The sequence below is a fragment of the Microcaecilia unicolor genome, chromosome 10, assembly GCF_901765095.1.
Source record: "Microcaecilia unicolor chromosome 10, aMicUni1.1, whole genome shotgun sequence".
Taxonomy (NCBI): domain Eukaryota; kingdom Metazoa; phylum Chordata; class Amphibia; order Gymnophiona; family Siphonopidae; genus Microcaecilia; species Microcaecilia unicolor.
In genome coordinates, this window is record NC_044040.1 from 100,766,222 (window position 1) to 100,786,497 (window position 20,276).

The 20,276-nt window shown below is 41.8% G+C and overlaps 1 protein-coding gene across 1 annotated transcript in view; it reads right to left on the reverse strand.

The window, feature by feature from the left end:
• The window catches only part of BRAF (B-Raf proto-oncogene, serine/threonine kinase), a 1,688,602-nt gene that overhangs the window by 1,371,415 nt on the left and 296,911 nt on the right, over window positions 1-20,276 (reverse strand). The window contains exons 4-5 of the mRNA XM_030216338.1: window positions 18,348-18,450; window positions 17,048-17,196 (exon numbers count right to left, since the gene is read on the reverse strand). Coding sequence (XP_030072198.1) covers window positions 17,048-17,196; window positions 18,348-18,450 — 252 coding nt within the window. The remainder of the gene's footprint in view (window positions 1-17,047; window positions 17,197-18,347; window positions 18,451-20,276) is intronic.

Here is a 20,276-nt window from a genome sequence, read left to right on the forward strand (position 1 = left end):
GTTGTTCATACACACTCTCTTCTGTGAACGGTGCTATATCCACTCCATTCTCATATGTACATTTGCCAGTCAATCGTGGTCCTTCTCCAGGATTTTCTTTTGTGAAAACAGAACAAAAGTATCTGTTTAGCAAATTTGCTTTTTCTTCATCATTATCTACATAGCGGTTCACAGCATCTTTCAGTCTCACAATCCCCTTTTTAGTCTTCCTCCTTTCACTAATATACCTGAAGAAATTTTTGTCACCCCTCCTTACATTTCTAGCCATTTGTTCTTCTGCTTGCGCTTTCGCCAGACGTATCTCTCTCTTAGCTTCTTTCCGTTTCATCTGGTATGTATTTATTTTCATTTATTTGTTGCATTTCTATCCCACATTTTCCTACCTATTTGCAGGCTCAATGTGGCTTACATAGTACCGTGATGGTGAACGCCAATTCCGGTACCTGAAATACAGAGTGGTAATTGCGTTAAAGTTCATGAGTAACAGAGTGTCTTAGGTAGTTGAGGAGGAAGAATTAAGTGTCCTGTTCTGGTACAAGTTTTGTTGTGTTGCAGGGTTTGGGTGTTTAGGTTGGATCGTTGTGGTAAGCCTTCTTGAACAGATTGGTCTTTAATGATTTCCGAAAAATTGTTAGGTCATGCATTGTTTTTGTGATGTTTGGTAGTTTGGATATTATATAGGAGAAGCTGGATGCATATGTTGATTTGTATTTTAGTCCTTTGCAGCTTGGGTAGTGGAGATTTAGGAATATGCGTGCTGACCTGTTTGTGTTTCTGGTTGGTAAGTCTATGAGGTCTGCCATGTAGATCGGGGCCTCACCGTTCATAATTTTCTGAACCAGGGTGCAGATTTTGAATGCGATTCGTTCTTTGATTGGGAGCCAATGCAGTTTTTCACTTAGGGGTTTGGCGCTTTCGTATCTCGTTTTTCCAAATATGAGTCTGGCTGCGGTGTTTTGGGCAGTTTGAAATTTCTTCATAATTTGTTATTTACATCTGGTATAGAATGCATTGCAGTAGTCTAGGTGACTTGGAGGCATATTTTCAAAGCACTTAGCCTTCCAAAGTTTCATAGGTTTCTAAGTCTGTAATGACCTGTTCCTTGCCAAATCCAAAGGTCACTACTCCATCCTCATCCTCCTCGACCTATCCGCCGCTTTTGACACTGTCAATCATAATTTACTTCTAGCTACACTATCCTCATTTGGGTTCCAGGGCTCTGTCCTCTCCTGGTTCTCCTCTTATCTCTCCCATCGTACCTTCAGAGTACATTCTCATGGATCTTACTCCACCCCCATCCCGCTCTCTGTTGGAGTTCCTCAGGGATTTGTCCTTGGACCCCCTTCTTTTTTCAATCTACACCTCTTCCCTGGGCTCGCTGATCTCATCTCATGGTTTCCAATATCATCTTTATGCTGACGACACCCAGCTTTATCTCTCCACACCAAACATCACTGCATAAACCCAGGCCATATGGAGGCAGTTCACTTCAAGTGGTCACTTCCAGCTAAAGCTAAAGACAAGATGTGTCAGTAGAAAAGAAAGAAACAACAATCTTAGCAAATCACTTCTTACCAGCACAGCAGGAAGTGAGACTAAACAAGAAACTAAACAGAAGATAAAAATTCCACTGAAATGGAGATTGAAAGCGATGACCACAAATGCTTGAGTCTAAGCAATAAAGTTCATGACCTTCAAGCCCTGATGTTGGAGGTAGACTTGGGCATTGTTGCAATCACGGAGACATGGCTCAATGGTGCAAACATACCAGACTATAATCTATTTAGGAAGGATAGAGATGGTCGTAAAGGTGGAGGAATAGCTTTGTATGTGAGAAATGATGTCGCAGCGACTGAAATGACAGGGACCTGGGGAAAGGAAGAAGCGATATGGATCACCTTAAAAAGAGATGATAGAACCTCTGTCCACGTGGGTGTTGTCTACAGACCTCTGACACAATTGGAGGTACTAGATAAAGATCTGATCGCAGATATACAAAAGTTGGGAAAGAAGAGAGAGGTGCTGTTGCTGGGAGATTTCAGTCTGCTGGATGTAGATTGGAAGGTTCCATCTGCGGAATCGGAAAGAAGTGGAGAGATCATGGATGCTTTTCAAAGTGCTCTGCTCAGACAAATGGTGACTTTACATTCCATACTTCTTGCATTACACCTGCCTGGCTATTAAATGGCTGGTGCTCACTCTAATGAGCCTCTGAACGGTACCTGTCCTACTCATCCCCTAAATTGGGATCCTGGAATGGATGATGATCCTGACTGGGGCCCTTTAACTAGATTCGATATTTTGTGTTATCCTTTATTTGATACATAGGCTACTGGATCTAATAGGTCCGTGTTGGATAACTTTGAAATTTTCCAGGGATGTGGACAAATTAAAGTTGAACAGACCACACATCCAATAATCAGACCCTCTAACAGAGAACCTGTAAATTTTTGGTATGTCACTTATAACATTGTTCAAAGTGGGTGGCATCCTTGGTTCTTTGTCCAGAAAATTGGAAATAGATATGTTGACATTTATAAACTTTACTCCGCATACGGATTAACAGGTGCCGTACCTCTATTACCACTATAGATGCTATAGGAGTGTCAAGAGGGGTACTTGATCAATTTAAAGCCAGAAATCATTGTTATACTTACATTCCCAATAATATTGACACTGATGATTCTTTGCCTTAGCCAACAAAATTAGCTACTAAATCAGATGTTGATACTGTTGTCTGGTGCATTATTCCCTATGTTCAGAGGTTTGTCTTAAGCCTCCTTGTTACTACTCTCAGTACAAGACAAACTACGTTTCCACCATAAATTTTGTGTAGGACTACTGCTATTTATTTTACTTATTTTTACTTTTAAATGCCTGTAACGCAAGTGTACCTCTTTTATTAAGGAAGATATTTATTCTGCTTATGCTGCTTAATTGAACTATCATACGTTTCTTTTTAGTTTGTTACATTTTGCCAATTTGTATAGACAGGTTTAGATTGGGTTTTCTCTTATTTTTAAACTGTTGTACCTTTCATCAAATGGTAACTAAGCAGACTGTTTTCTACTATTGATGATTTCTTTATCATCAAGAGAAAATGAAGCAAATCAATTCATTTCTTTAACACATATTTGCTTAATTTTCTGTACAAAGGAAGAAGAAGATTATGTTCCTATGTATTTTCCAAAAACACTATAACTCAACAGTGCCTTCATATATGATCTAGATCTATTACACCCAGCAGTAAGATAATGGCAAAACTATTATCTTTCCCATAATTATAAGACTATTGCAAGTTAAGCAGCAGGCCCTTCATATATAATGTAGGCCTATGACACCCATAGCTTAGCCTTTGCAATACTCATAATTATAATGCTCTTGAGGTTGCAATAGTTATTCATTATTTGGCCACTATTACTCCTTTTTAAATGATATAATGAAATATTTGTTCCCTATTAACACCAGTTTCAGCTATATTTATACAATCAAGGCTGATCGTTAGTCAAACTTTGATTGAAAATTTTCTTTCCCCGCCTTCCATCAGCTTTGTATTAATAATATATTAGTTAATTGCAATCATATACACTCAACCTTATTGATTCCATTGTATGGTACCTAGACTTAATTGACTTCTCATGTTTCTAAGTCTCACTCCGCCCTAGAGGGGTAGATGTAGGATAGTTAGGCCCCTTGGTTATGATAAAAGGGAAAACCTAACGCTGCATTTCATCCAGCATATAATTATGTATCCACATTCTAATTCTTGCTGAGGCCTAAGTCCCTCATCATGACAGAGCACCCCTGTCACCTCGAAGCTATACCTCCCCCCCCCCCCCCCCCCCCCACAGGACTCTAAGAGCCCTCTGGAAAGGACGGCCACACACATTATAGCTGCAGAAGACTGCTGTAGCAGGAGATTAATCACTGTCCAATAGAATCCCTGATCATAAGTATTTGGGGCATACATACTACAGATAAGCAGTTTCTGTTTCTCAACTATTGCCTCTACAATAATGTACCTTCCAGCTGGGTCTGCACCAATTGTATTTATTTTTGATGCTAACCCTTTTCTAAATAGGATCGCCACTCCTCCTTTCTTCCCTTGCACATGGGCTGCTACACAGTCTCCCACCCATCATGTGCTGAGCTTGGCATGCTCTACTTGATTTAGATGTGTCTCTTGTAAAAGCGCTATGTCTGCCTTCTGCCTGTTTAATTGTTGCAAAATCTTAGATCGCTTTATAGGTGAATTAAATCCACCAACATTCCATGTTACAACCATTCTGGTAAGCTTAAGTGAACGACTCTATCCACAAAAAACTTTGGTACAAGCCAGAGAGGACATCTCAGCCTCTGCCCCCCCCGACCCCGGGCGCTATCTCTCAAGACATAAACCCAAAAATCCAGGACCTGGTCATGAACCCACCTACTCCCTTTACTCACAGGAACCCCAAAATTAACCCTATACCTCCCTCTAACCACCCCCATCCCCTCTCCTGTCCTATACCCCCCCACCCCCCTAAACCCCCCAACCCCTTGTACCAGGTTCCTCCTATTGGAACCATCACGTCAAACGCCCCTCCCTCCTCCCCTCCTCTTTCAAAAGTCAACCTTTCCAAGACATATTTGCAAACAGTCACTCAGAATCTCTTCCAAAACCTGAACACAAAAGATTATAAAATTTTTCCCCCCCCCCCCACCCTTTCTTGTAGCAGTTCTCCCTTCTGATAAGATTCCAGCCCTACAATCCACAGGCAGCTAATAACTTGATAACAACAGTCCGCTAGTTCAGTTCCTCATCCGTCTAGCTCAAACATCATCTTCCATAGTAGCCGTCTTGCAGCTTTAGGAAGAGCAGTAATCCAATATTTTATCCAAACCACTGCTCCTTCCAATCACTCAAATAGGTTATAATCCAAGCCAATTCAGCGGTCTGCAGAATTTGTTTGTTCTAGCTGCTGCAAAAATTCCTGAGCTGATTCTACCGAATCATAGAATTTTGTATTTCCATTGTAAGTGATTTGCAGTTTTGCTGGGTATTGTAAAGCGAATCTAATCTTCTTATGAAACAGTTTATAACACACTCCTGAGACAGTATGGCGTTTTGCAGCCACCCCAACAGAATAATCTTGGAAGCAGCGAACCTGTGATCCTTCATAGTTCATTGATTTCCCAAATCTGAGTAGTTGCAACACTTCTTGCTTCTGAGCGTAAATTATAAAACGCATTACTACTACTCTGGGTTTATTTGTTCCTGCTGCTTTCGCACCTAGTCGGTGAGCCCGCTCTATATACGGTGGACCCAAGGCCTCTGGAAGCTGTAGTTCTTGTGAGATCCAATAAGACAGAAACACCTCCAGGCCCCGTTCTGATACACTTTCCGGTAACCCTATCATACGAAGGTTGTTCCTGCGAGACCTATTTTCAAGGTCCTCCACGTTCTCTTCCATAGCCAGCAATTTCTTTTTAAGAGAGTCCTGCGATTCCTCTACCATGGTCACTCTTGTCTTCGACCTCGCTCACCCATACTTGAAAAGCCACACAATCACAGGAGAGGTCAGTAAGTTGAGCTTGCACTTTTTCGAGCTTTGAGTCTATAGGAGAAAGCCTGCGCTCCAGCAAGTCCTCCATCACGGAGGACATTTCTGCGGTTATCTCGGCGATCCATGCTGATGACACTGTTGGGCCGGACGGACTTACAGGCGGCGCCATTTTGTCTTCTCCACCCTTGCCGCGGAGCTTTTCTTTCTGCATGTTTCTTGCCGTCATAGCGCTATCAGTGGGGTAGAAAACTCCTCTCCTGCGACCTAGACACTTTCAGGCACCTTGTGGTTCTAAGCTTTATCTTGGAGACCCGATAAATACACACAGGAGGAAAATCGGGAGCCGGCGAGGTCGTGACTATCAGCCTCCCTCGGTCATGACGTCATGTGATCTACATCTACCTAATTTTTAAATAAAAATATTAAGTACAAAAAAATAAAAATAAAATATAGTTACGTTCGTCTTCATTGATACTCAGTGCCGGGTCTGCATAGGTAAGCAGGTGAATTTAGATATATACCTGATTTATAGCATGATGACTGAAATGTGAGTTCCACTTACTCAAATAGTCCTATGAAACTCCAATCAATATTGAAAAAAAATTTTTTTTTTCTTTTAAAAGGAAGGAAAAGCCTCAAAGATGCTCAGACCCTGGTGGGTTTTGTGGAGCAGTAGCAATCCAAACAGATCATGACTTCATCATTGGCAAAAACCTTCCGACAATGTCAATGCTCAACAGTGCTCAAAAAAACTTTCTGTAAGTTATATCAAATTTAATGAATTTATAGAGCAACTTATCTTTGTAACAAGAAGACGATTTAAGATAGAAACTTACCCCCGGGCTAATGATGGCTTCCTGACCACAAGATCATACCAAGTAACAACTAACGCGGACATATCACCCCCATGGATATCTGAATGTGGAGTTCCTCAAGGATCCCCCCTCTCACCAACTCTCTTCAACCTAATGATGGTACCTTTAGCCAAACTTTTAGCCAATCACAACCTTAACCCCTACATATACGCAGACAATGTCATGATCTATATCCATGATTTAAACGAAATTACCAACGAGATCAACCAAAGCTTCCAAATCAAGCACTCCTGGGCGGATGCATTCCAGTTGAAACTCAACGCAGAAAAAAACACAATGCCTTGTACTCACCTCACAACACAACACAAACAACTACTCCACCATAATCACACCATACTGTTCTCTCCCCGTGGCACAAAATTTGAAAATTCTTGGAGTTACCATTGATCGAAACCTCACACTCGATGTTCACGTAAAGAATACAACGAAAAAGATGTTTTACGCCATGTGGAAACTCAAAAGAGTAAAACCTTTTTCCCGAGATATATCTTCCGTACCCTGGTACAGTCAATGGTAATAAGTCATCTGGATTACTGCAATGCATTGTACGCTGGCTGCAAAGAACAAACGATCAAAAAACTCCAAACAGCCCAGAACACTGCCGCCAGACTCATATTTGGCAAAACTAAATATGAAAGAGCAAAACCCCTAAGAGAGAAACTTCACTGGCTCCCACTCAAGGAACGCATTACGTTCAAGATCTGCATGCTTGTTCACAAAATCATTCACGCAGACACCCCAATCTATATGCTAAACCTCGTGGACTTGCCCCCCAGAAATGCCAGAAGAACATCCCGCAAATTTATTGATCTACACTTCCCCAGCTGTAAAGGACTAAAGTACAAGCTGATGCACGCCACCACCTTCTCGTACATGAGCACCCAGTTGTGGAATGCACTACCCACAACCTTGAAAACTATCGACGAAACAACTAATTTTCGCAAATCTTTGAAGACACACCTCTTCAACAAGGCATACAAACTACCTCACCAACCCACCCAGGTATTAAAGTCCACCTTCTACACTGTCCTGCTTAACACCTTCCTTCTCTATTCCCTTACTTAATCTTTTTACATTACTAAGTGTATTTGACATCCTGGAATGACTATCAGGCATATTTTCAAAGCACTTAGCCTTCCAAAGTTCCATAGGTTTCTATGGAACTTTGGAAGGCTAAGTGCTTTGAAAATATGCCTCCTTGTCATAACAAAATTCTGTAAGCCACATTGAGCCTGCAAATAGGTGGGATAATGTGGGATACAAATGCAATAAAATAAATAAATAAATGGCACATGGGGTACATGGAATCACATCTTCATCTGTTTTGTAGAAGTTTACGTTTTAGATACACAAATGGATTATTCTGTTGTTTGAGAATGTTTCAGGGACAAGTGATTTATAAGTCAAAATAATAAAAACATTTTCTGTCAAACAGATCTCTCATTTGTTCAAACATAACTAAATGGGCTATAAGCCCCTATTTCAGTCCATTGGTTTTCTTGTTCTTGTAATGGCTTATACTGTGCCAAAACTGGAAATACAGTGAATTTTTTAGACATCCAAAACTTTTTCAGTAACATCCAAAACTTTTTTTTATGTTTTAATCTTCTTTATTAAAAGCAAAACATGTTGGTTGATAAGCTTCAAACAGAACAAGGAAAAAAACAGTAAACCATCTAACATGGCACAATAAAAATTTTACAGAGAACACACCCCAAGAACTCTTCCCCTCCCGTACTCCCCCCTTCCTCCCTATAAGCCCACCTGTTTCTACCCACCAAAATAACACAACAGATGTACAGATCAGTAGGACTCAAAGCATTTCATAACAAGCACTGCCTCCATTGTATGCAAATCTCTCTCATGAATATTCATTGTCAATATCCTGACAAACCTGACTGCCTTGGGTAACTCCAAGACCAGGTTATCCTAACTACTATAAGTGGCAGACACGGTCGTATAGTTAACTTTATAATTTTATTTGTATTTGGGTAATAACTGAGAAAATGCTATTAAAAATTATATTACAAAGCATGAAGTTGACTTGGTTAACTTCTGCTGTATATCAACCAGTAGTAAATAATAGTAAAAAAACAATATTGAGTGCATTTTTATAATATATCATTGCATTCTTCAAAACAGAAGGAGCAAGTTCCCACAAACCATCTTTCTCTTTTGATCTAGGCACAGAAAAAAAAAAGCTTTCAAATGCTCCCTGGTTTCAACCTAATGCATGTTAAATGTGTGATATGAATGTCATAAATAAATAAATAGATAGAAACTCTGAATGTTGAGCACTTGATTCTTATAACATAATGTCTGTTTTAGTGGCCCATTACCAGGAGAAAACAAATCTCTGCACAAATATAACACGTGCTAGGGTGTTCCTGTAACCAGCCTCTCCAACTGACCACTGATTAAGATTCAAGGGTGTAGGGGGCCTGGGCCCCTACAAATTTTGACCGGGGCCCCTGGTTTGGCTAGTGGGGGTCCCCAACCCTCGCCAGCCGAAGCCTTCTTCAGCACGATCTCCAGCACAGCCGCGTTCGCTGCCTGCCCCCCTGCTCTTCTTTTTACTTGCTCCTCCTGTGCACACTGACGCTCAGCGGTCTCCGGCGCAGATGCGTTCGCTGCCTGCCCCCTGCTCTTCTTTTTTCTTGCTCCTCCTGTGAGGTCAGCGTGCACAGGAGCAAGAAGAAAGAAGAGCAGGGGTCACGCAGCTGCGCCGGAGACCGCACTGAATAAGGCTTCGGCTGTTGGGGGTTGGGGACCTCCGCCAGCAAAGGTATTTGTTTGTGAGGGGGCGAGGCATGGCGGTCGGGGGGCACTTAAATGTGCCCCCAACCTCAGGCTCTGGCCCCCCTCCCACCGTGAGGTCTGACTACGCCCCTGTTAAGATTTATAACAAATTACTACTCTACCTATGAAAAGTTATTCCGTTATTATACTTCCTCTGTGTACATCCATATGCTGCACAAGCTGGCATGTTTGAAAATATAAGTGAGATTAAATAAAAATGCTACCAACAATAAAGAACAACAAGGTGAATGCAGCAGCTCATAGGTTTGCTTGCTTTGTTTTGAGTGAATGGGGATGACAGCTGCGCTGGGAAGGGGAAACTGACTGACCTAATTGGTTTCAGCGTTCTGATATTACTTCATCTCCTGTCTATTAATCCTCCTTGGGTTAAATCTGTCAAAAGAATTTTGTTGGTGCAGCACAACTTTAAGCATATGTCGTGCAAAGCCTTTCACACATATCTCAGAAGCCAGCCAAAGTTGATGAGGGATATTCGCTTTTCTGATAAGAATGCTTGGGCTCAGATTCTGTCAAACTCAAATCCAGAAGTTCTTGAAAAGTAGATTTTCTACTGCTGAACTATAAGTAAATCACTGTTTGATGTGTGTTCATTAACTATGATTAAATATTTCTTTAGCAATAGTAGCAAACATTTTTATTTTTTCTGTCCTCTTTTTTGTCTCTGCAAATATGATAACCCTACTATGACATCACTGCTTGCTAGAAAAAAGGAGTTTCCCCCTGTGTCCAGTATTATAATTAAGCAAGGAGATTAGTTTTGGAGGGAACTTGTCAGGTTCTTTGGCTCTTTGCCTCCCCAGCTAATGACTTGCACATGAGTCAAGTACGCATCCAACCAAGACCCAGGGCCGCCGGGGGGTGGGGGGGGGGGGGGGTGGCAGCCTGAGTGAGCGAGGGGTACTGGTGGCAGCTACATCCCAAGTGTGGGGGCGGTAGCTGCAGCAGCCCTGCCCCGGGTCCGTGTGTCTTTCGGCAGTCCTGCCAAGCCCCATAAGCATAAGAGATAGATATCTGGCTGCTCTAGTCAGGTCAATCGCTAAAGAGAAACCTAGGAGCACATAGCAGTGACAGCAGCTGCTTAAACTCTGGACTGTGACTTGGATAGTGGGAATGGAGAACCTACTGCCGCACTCCTGGGACTAAGAAGTAAAAGAGAAACTGGGCATAATTGTGTATTTCCAGCAGGGTCACCAGGACCATTTTTCATCTGCACAGGTTCCTGGAACAGCTCCAGAGACTGAATAAACAAGAACTGCTTATAGCTACAGATTCTGTGAGGACCACCACACAACTGACCACAATCAAGTAACCTAAAGCACTACTTTGGAGCCTCAGAATCACTAAATCTTTCAGCACCTCTAATATCTAAAACTATAAGTGGTAATCCTCTTTGAAATGTACTTGAGCTATTTGCTATATTGTTATTAAAAGGCTAAGGAGAAAATATTCACATATTACTCCTGCCAGAATGCTGAATGACATCAGTGGGCCCCCCCTGGGCCTATGTTAATACGCCCTGGTGGTCTAGTAGCCGCCGGTACTACCGCTTCTTCAAAATGACCACCAAGACTTCAAGTGACAATCTCGTGAAGCTGCCGCAGGAAGTCTCGGTGGCCATTTTGAAGAAGAGGTGGTATTGGCTAGAGCGGCGGCAGCGGGAGAAAAAATTAGGTTAGGGAAGCCTTGCTCAGTGTATCCCAAGATGCAATGGGCAAGGCAGGGTGCCGCCATTTTGAAGGCGGTGCTGGAAGAGAGGCTTGGAGGGGGATGGCCGCTAGACCACCAGGGATTAAGCGATGGCGGGGATGGTGACAGCTGATGGGGTTGGGAGCCAGAGCACAGCCAGAACCCTAACGCTAGCTCTGTGATATTGAGAGGCATGGGCGCTGTTTGCCTGATGATCATGTGGGCGTTAGTCCAGAACTACTGGCCTCTAGCGCCTGCATTTACCTTTGATCATCGGGCTGTGAGTGGAACAGCTCTAGCTAAGGGATGGCAACTGCAAAAACCAGAGATCTTCACTATTTTCAAGGCGGGGACAACAATCTTCAGTGTGAAAGCCAAGACAGCCACCAGACAAAACAGGCAACACCTTGAGCAAGAGAATCCCATTCCAATATCTTCAGCGCAGATGCTCAGATGCACTCAGAGCAACTCACGTAACTAAAATTAAGTTTGATTTTCCACACTCACCATCGGTTACTAAACCTATTCATTCTGTCCCTCTGTCCCATACTCAGCCCAGTTCCAACCCCCCCCCCCCCCCCCCCCCCACACACTGCTCTCCTTATCCATACCCCTAATATACATTCTATCCCAACAAATCTAAGCCACTCTCAGCGTCCACTTACCTCTCCCACTAGTAAGCCTTCAGCATTCTATCCCCACTAAGGGGCTCTTTTAATTGCTTGTTGCACAGTAATCCGGAAGTTCCACCAGCCCAACGCAGGTGCCGGCGGTAGTTCCACCCCCAGTGTGACCCATTTCTGGCGCTAGCGGAAATATTGAAAAAATATTTCTGCAGGGAGTTACTCGGTGGTAATTGGGCAACGTTGGGCGCTGCCTGATTATCACTGGGTTAGCACAGGAACACTTACCACCACCTAAATGGGTGGTAGTAAGTGCTTCCCTCTGAAATGGCCATGCAGCAAATGCAAACTTACACACAATCATTTCATTTTTGGCTATTTTCACCTGCAGCGGTAAAAGGGGCCCTGACACGCGACAAAAACATAACATGCTGCTAACATAGGGTCCCTTTTTTTAATTTTTATTTTATTTTTATTACATTTACAATATATTTCAAGTACAATTCTTAAGACAACAAAGATGACTATAAGTCACTGTAGATTATAGGTAAATAATTATTACATACTTAATTAAATTATGATCTTTTGCTCATATTTAGTCCACAATATGGAGGCAAAACAAACTATATATCAGAAGAAATTGAATAACTACAGAGTAACATAGTAGATGACGGCAGAAAAAGACCTGCACGGTCCATCTAGTCTGCCCAACAATTTAAACTAATATGTGCTACTTTATGTGTATACCTGACCTTGATTTGTTTCTGTCATTTTCAGGGCAGACTGTAGAAGTCTGCCCAGAACAAGGCCCACCTCCCAACCACCAGCCCCACCTCCCCCACCCAATCTCGGCTAAGCTTAACTACTTAAACTAAGAAAAAGGTGGCAGAGAAAAAGATCAAGTGACTCTTAAACTTTACGGCGTAGAAGTTATTACAGTCCTTGGTTGCGATACAAGTGAGTTAGCTAACTTGGATTCCAGGAAAGAATTAATTTGTTTAGAATCAAAAAATATATATTTAACAGAATTTAGCTTTATAACACATTTGCAAGGAAAATTTAGCCAGAATAACGCGTCCAATTGCAAAGCTTTCGGGTGAAGTTTAAGAAATTCTTGTCTTTTCTTTTGTGTAACCTTAGAGACATCAGGATACATTCTTATTTTACAAGCCAGGAAATTCTGTTCTCTATGAAGAAAAAATTGCTTGAGTATCCAGTCTCTATCAGGTTTGTAAAATAAATGTCACTTTAAGCGTTGCAGTTGTCAGTCCTACCATATCATCTTCAATTATTTGAGTTAAGTTCATATCTACAGTTTCCGCTGGTACCTCTACTTTTTCTCCTTGATCAGAATCTCTCTTCAGAAAGGGTGTTATGTAGTATATATTTGATATCGGGGGATGTGACTGTTCAGGAATTTTCAATACCTCCGTTAGATACTTTTTAAATGTGATAAGAGGCGAGATTGACAATTGGTTTGGAAAATTTATAAGCCTAAGAGTATTTGAACATTGGTAATTTTCCAGCATTTCAATCTTGTTTTGCAAATAAAGATTCTCTTTAATCAAATTAATTTGAATCTGCTGGCAATTCTGTATAGACTTGGAATTATTTTCAATGTCTTTGCCCAAAGTTACGGTCTTTTGATCCAATATAGGTATTTTTTCCGACATAGAATGTATCTGTTGATTAACAAATGTGAACTTCAGGGAAAAGGAAGCTACTAGACATACTAGAGCTTCCCATATTGATTCTAAAGTTATAACCTTTGGTTTCTGAGGTAAAAGAGACTTACTTGGTAAGCCAATTTCAATGGAGACCTGCGCTGGCTGGCTCTCATATACCGTCAGATTTCCGACAGGGACACTCTCCCCATTCTCACCCGCTATTTCCAAAGCGGGGATAGTCGACGTCTCCACTCCCAAAGCAGCGCCTGCGTCAGGAGACCCCGTCGACGTTCGAGCGTCCGGGACTTCCTGAGTTGCTTTTGGGGTTTCTGCCGGCATCAGGGGAGGATTACGCTCCTCGGGACTAAAGGATGTTTCAGCTTCAAGCCGCGAGGATGGGAGACCCCTTTCCAAAATCGACGGCAGCGATGAAGTTCCCGTCAAAACACTCGACATCATGAAACGGTCCAAAGTCCCCATTGTTGGCAGGGATAGCGCCGCTGGGCTAGCGCGTTGCCTGCCTCTCCTTTTGGGCACCAGGAAATCACTTTTTCCAACAAATGGGGAGGTAAGTCTGGAGCTGCTTCACTTGCTTCTTACTCAGTCGCCATCTTGCCTCTCAATCCACATAGGGTCCCTTTTACCGTAGCTTAGTAAAAGGACTCCTAAGACAGCTCTCTCTTTGTTTCTCAATTCCCTCTTGAGTAGAGAGGTGTGGTAGCCATGTTTGTCCACTTTTAAAGGTAATCAATAGAAACAAAACAAAATAAAACATGGAAAAGAAAATAAGATGATACCTTTTTTATTGGGCATAACTTAATACATTTCTTGATTAGCTTTCGAAGGTTACCCTTCTTCGTCAAATCGGAAATAAGCAAATGTTGGTAGATGACAGTATATATGAGTGAAACATCAAAGCATTCAGTGACAAACAGCTTCATACAAGACACCATAGACTTTCTGAATAAATTGAAAAATATCAAGCAATTACCACCAAGCACCCTTCTGGTCACGATGGATGTAGAATCACTATATTCCCCATGCAGATGGCACAGCTGCAAGTGAGAAATTCCTAAAAACATCCACACTGGACCATCAATACTCACCAGAAACCATTACAAAACTAATCAAATTTATTTTAACTCACAACTATTTCCACTTTAACAATGATATCTAACTACAAATAATGGGCACTGCGATGGGCAGCAGGACAGCACCCCAATATGCCAACCTCTTTATGGCTGAGCTGGAAGAGACATTTCTGAATACATACCAGACTAAACCCCTAAAATACTACCGGTACATCGATGACATTTTTATGATTTGGACTGGGGGGAAGAAACAATTTTACAGTTCCTTCAATACATACCATCCTACAATCAGATTCAAAATTGACTACTCCCCAAAAAAAGTTAAATTTCTTGGACACCACGGTCTCAATCAGCAATGGCTATATACAAGCATCCGTATACAAGAAACTCACAGACAAATGCAGCTACCTCCACAACTCCAGCTTCCATCCTTCACATACAAAAAGATCCATTATTTACAGCCAAGCCACAAGATACCACCGTATCTGCTCTGACCCAGGGGAGAGACAGACACCTCGAAACCCTGACTGCATCCTTTGAACAGAAAGGCTACAACCCCAAAATAATCTCCAAGAATATTGCCTCCTCCTTCAAAACACCCAGGGAAAATCTGCTACAGTACAAAGAAAAAAAAAAGCCACAGACAGAATCCCCCTTATAGTGACATACAACCCAGAGCTGGAAAAATTAAGAAAAATCATAAGAGATCTGCAGCCTCTAATCCAGGAGGATGAATTACTGAAAGAGATATTCCCATCCCTACCAGTGCTGGCTTTCCGACAGCCACCCAACTTAAAACACGAGCTAATTAGAACTAAGCTCCCAACACAGACTCAAAAAGAAAAGAATGGCGCACATCCTTGCATTATATCCAGCTGCAAACTATGCCAAAATATCTCACAGGACCCCCACGATCATTCACAAAGGAAAAATATTCAACATTAAGGAATCTTTCACATGCTCATCTTCCAATGTGGTAAATATCATTCAGTGTAAAAAGTGCAACGAAGGCTGCTACATTGGAGAAACAAGTCAGATGCTAAAGAAGAGATTTAATTTACGTGGAGGGGCATAATCGAACGCGAATGCCTATCTCCATGGGCGTCTATGTCCGAAAACGGGTACGTGAAGAGGCGGGACAGACCATATTTTCGAAAAAAATGGACGTTTTTCAGATGGGCGTTTGTTTTTTTTTAGCGATAATGGAAACTAAAAACGCCCATCTCAAAAACGTCCTAATCTGAGCCATTTGGCCGTGGGAGGGGCCACGATTCGTAGTACACTTGCCCCCCTGACATGCCAGGACACCAACTGGGCACCCTAGAGGTCAGTGCGGTGGACTTCAGACAACGCTCCCACATGCATAGCTTCCTTACCACGGGTGCTGAGCACCCAACCCCCCTCCCCCAAAACCCACTACCCACAAATGTACAACACTACCATAGCTCTTAGGGGTGAAGGGGGCACCTACATGTGGGTAGAGTGGGTTTTGGAGACCTTCCATTTACCAGCACAAGTGTTACAGGTAGGAGGGGATGGGCCTGGGTCCATCTGGCTGAAGTGCACTGCAGTACACACTAAAAGTGCTCCAGGGACCTGCATACACGCAGGCCTCTAGGACTTGTTGCTGCTATATAACATTGGCACACCAGTTGACACCTGAAGACTAATCTCTCCGAAAACGTCCTTTATTGGAATAAGCACGCTTACTCACAGTTAACTGCAGATCAGAGGTTGTGCCCCACTGGCAACGAGTCTCCCTGGTACTGAGATTAGCAGTAGGTCAGAGCTGGCAGAATGGTGTACAATGCCCTCTTTCAGCCACATTCAAGGTAAGAACTAAGTTCTGTAACGTGGCTAACACGTGAAAGGGATCTAAAACTGGCTTACAAAAATGGCCACTACCTCATGGACTACCGGAAACAAAACAGGGCACACTCTGAGCCAGTAAGCAGGGGGAAAAGCACCATGGGAGTAGAGCCTACCAACTACCAACATCATGAGCATTTGCCACAAGCTAGTGGAATCACGGAGCCCAATACCCTACAACCACCACAATGCATTGCTGATGTGACTCTGCAGTGCGCATAACAAAAAAGTTGTCACACTCACCCGAGAGCCACATCAGAACCAGGGAAAGGCTGTCACAGGATAGAACACATTCTGCTGTCATAGAGGTGGGTACGGCATTTGAGGCTGGCATAGAGGCTGGAAAAAAGTTATTAAAGTGGGGTTTTTTTTGTGAGAGGGGGCATCTGGGCAGTTGGGGCACTTTTTTGGGACTTGTTCGTGAAAAAAAAGGGTCCAAAAAAAGTGACCCAAAATCGCGGTAAAAACGCCTTTTTTTTTTTTCAATTATCAGCTAAAGACGCCCATCTCTCCTCGGCCGATAACCACGCCCCAGTTCCACCTTCACCACGCCTCCGACACGCCCCCGTCAACTTTACCCATTTCCGCAACGGATTGCAGTTGGAAACGCCCAAAATCGGCTTTCGATTATACCGATTTGGGCGCCCACGGGAGAAAGACGCCCAGCTCCCGATTTGGGTCGCAATATAAGCGTTTTTCTCTTTCGATGTTTTTTATCAAATCAAGAACATGACTCCAGCCAGCCCTGGATCAACAACCTCTGTTCATGAAGAATGAGTTACCTAGGTGATATTTTTTCTTGTTCTGGGATGGAACTACAGTTCTCCTACTAAAGTTTAACAAATAGACATAAGGAAAGATTTTACTTACTCAAGCTGATCATAATTTACACACATAAGTGGCACTTCTGTACTACAGCGCTGGTGAAATTTGTATCCACAAGTCTGGCAGCGAAATCCCTGGAAAAGCAGCTTTCGGCAAAAGTCACAAAATGCTAAGGTGAAGAAAGTCTTTCGTACCTGTGAAACATAATAAGTCATTATCCATAGATAATAAGTATACATTAGATAGACACATACGCTATCAAATCAAGGACAAACAAGGAACATTAATGTCAACAAGTTATACGGGAAGCAGCACTCCAGATTTCACTGAACTGTAAAGAGATGCATTCAAACAGACAAAATTCTGAAAGGTATACATATATTTGATAACACAGAAATGTATTTTGATAGAAAATTAATTGCATAAACTTTGCATTTAGAATTTTCTCCTAGGTAGATTTCCCTAACAGCGAGACACAACACAGAAGATATAAACAGAAAGCAATTGTACTGATAAAATATAGGCATATGAGAAGACCTGGAGGAGAGGAGAAACAGAGGAGATATGATAAAGACATTTAAATTTTTAAAAAGAGTAAGGAACAAAACCAACTTTTCCAAAAACGGAGAGCCTATAGAACTAGAGGATATGAAATAAAGTTGAAAGGAGGAAAACTTAAAAGCAACATGAGAAAATACTTTCTCATGGAGACAGTGGTAGATGCCTGGAATGCTCTTCCATGGGAAGTGTTGGGGTCTAATGTTGGGGTCTAAAACAGTGATGGAATTCAAAATAGTGTGGGATAAACACAGAGGTTCCCTATATGGCATGAAGAAGAAAAAAACCCAAAATATCAAGGATTTCCACTCACAATAAAACTTAGAATAACTTTGACACTGTAAAGAAAAAAAAAAAAGAGGCATAGAGGGGGCTAGATTACACTGTGCACATTTGCTGCAGCAGAATCAGTAGTGCAGCTTTGTAAAAGGAGCCCTAAGACTTAATCTTGATTCTATTTTGTTACTTTATTTACTTCTTTCAAATTCTTTTCATATTCAAAGCTTTGTAAAAGGAGCCCTAAGACTTAATCTTGATTCTATTTTGTTACTTTATTTACTTCTTTAAAATTCTTTTCATATTCAAAGTTTTCTTTGATGTAATGTTAAATTGCAAAATTAAAAAAAAAAAAAAAAGTTATTTCTATTCTTTTATGAGTGCATTCTCATCCTTAAGAACACAAATCAAAGGAGATTATTTCTGACCAATCTATTCAGAGGTGCTCATTAAAATGTACACAGGGAAACAAATTGCTAACACAAATATAATTTGTCAAAGGTGTACATACAAAGTTGTGTGTTGTAAGCGGCACATTCTCCAAAACCTCCACATGTAACTCTTCTCCTGTAAGCCAGGAAATATCCATATCCCAGCCAATTGGTTTCTTCTCTCTGTAAAATCAGAACAAAAGTTTTCCTGGTTAAATATGCTCTCCAGATCTGATATTAATTTCTTAGGGTAATCATTTAAGGGAACAGTAATATAAATAAGTTTAATTCACAAGTTTTATAAACAAATGGCAACAAATATTGTTTTTATTACAAAACATAATGCCTCTTTTTGGATCAGTAGCCCAATTTAAAATGTACTCTTCAAATCAGATCTAGCAATTCCATATGTTAGAGGTAAGGGTTCAGTATTTACCGTGAACAACTACTACTACTACTTCTCTAATAATGTGTCTCTAGAAAATTTCCATAAACTCAAGTAAGTACTGCACAGCGCATTCCATTTCAATAGGATCAGGAAAACAGCCGGGGGAGGGGGGGGAGCCTGGAGGGGCACAGGCCCCTCTAATTTTGTCAGGCTCCTCCAATGCAGAGAGACTCAAGATGCTGGACTACGGTAGAGGGCAAGAAGGAACAGAGATGGGACTGGTGAGGAAAGGGAGCAGAAGCTAGATAGGACTTGGTGGGGGAGGGGGGAAGGGGAGCAGAAGCTGTATGGCACTTAGGGGAGAGGAGCAGAAACTGGATAGGAGTCAAGGGGAGCTGGGTGGAGGATGATGAGAGGGAAGACGTTGCTTTATTGATGGGGGAAGGGAATAGGGGACAGTTGGAGTGTTGGAGAGGAGATGCCGACTGCAGGGAGAGGGAGAGATGCTAGGCAGGTGCAACTCTGCAGAAGACCATGAGGAGGAGAGCTTGGCAAAATGTGGTTAGACAGCAAAGAAAGAAGTGGCAGAAATAGCTGAAAAGGAAAGATCAATGTCAAAGAAAAATGTAAGGGAGGCACGGATAATGAGAGGAGGAGAAAGAAGAAATGGTAAATGGAAGCAGACCCTGGAAAATATTAGGTGAAAACAGACAGATAGGAAAGCAGAAAATAGAGAGACTGGGACCAACGTGATTGTAAAAGTAAAAAGCCCAGACAACAAAGGTAGAAAAAGTATTTTATTTTCAATTTATTGGAATATGTCAGCTTTGGGAAATGTGCCTTTCCTGATGTCTTTGTATTTTGCACAATGCAAAAGGAAATACATTTAAACATAAGCATTGCCATACTGGGACAGACCCAAGGTCCATCAAGCCCAGTATCCTGTTTCCAATAGTGGCTAATCCAGGTCAAAAGTACCTGGCAAGATCCCAAAACAGTACAATACATTTTATGCTGCTTATCCTAGAAATAAGCAGTGGATTTTCCCAAATCCATCTTAATAATGGCTTATGGACTTTTCTTTTAGGAAGATATCCAAACCTTTTTTAAACCCTGCTAAGCTTACAGCTTTTGCTACATTCTCTGGCAACAAATTCCAGAGTTTAATTACACGTTGAGTGAAGAAGTATTTTCTCTGATTTCTTTTTAATTTACTACTTTGTAGATTGCATGCTCACTAGTCATAGTATTTTTGGAAAGAGTAAACAACTGATTCACATCTACCCATTCAACTCCACTCATTATTTTATATATCTTTATCATATCTCCACTCAGCCATCTTTTCTCCAAGCTGACGAGCCCTAGCCGCTTCAGTCGTTCCTCTCAGAGAAGTCGTCCCATCCTCTTTCTGTTTCTACTTCTTCAGTGCCTTACTGAATGCAGTGTCTGACTTTTGGGGGTTTTCTGTTAAAATTTTTTATGCATATTTCTATTTCGAATTTGTGGTCCCTTGTTCTTTGTCTGTCTTGTGTTTTGCCTTTGTAACTGAGGTATGGTATTTTGCAAGTGTTACTTTCTGTGTAGGGATCCCTAGCAGTCCTGTTTGTTCTATTTTCCCAAT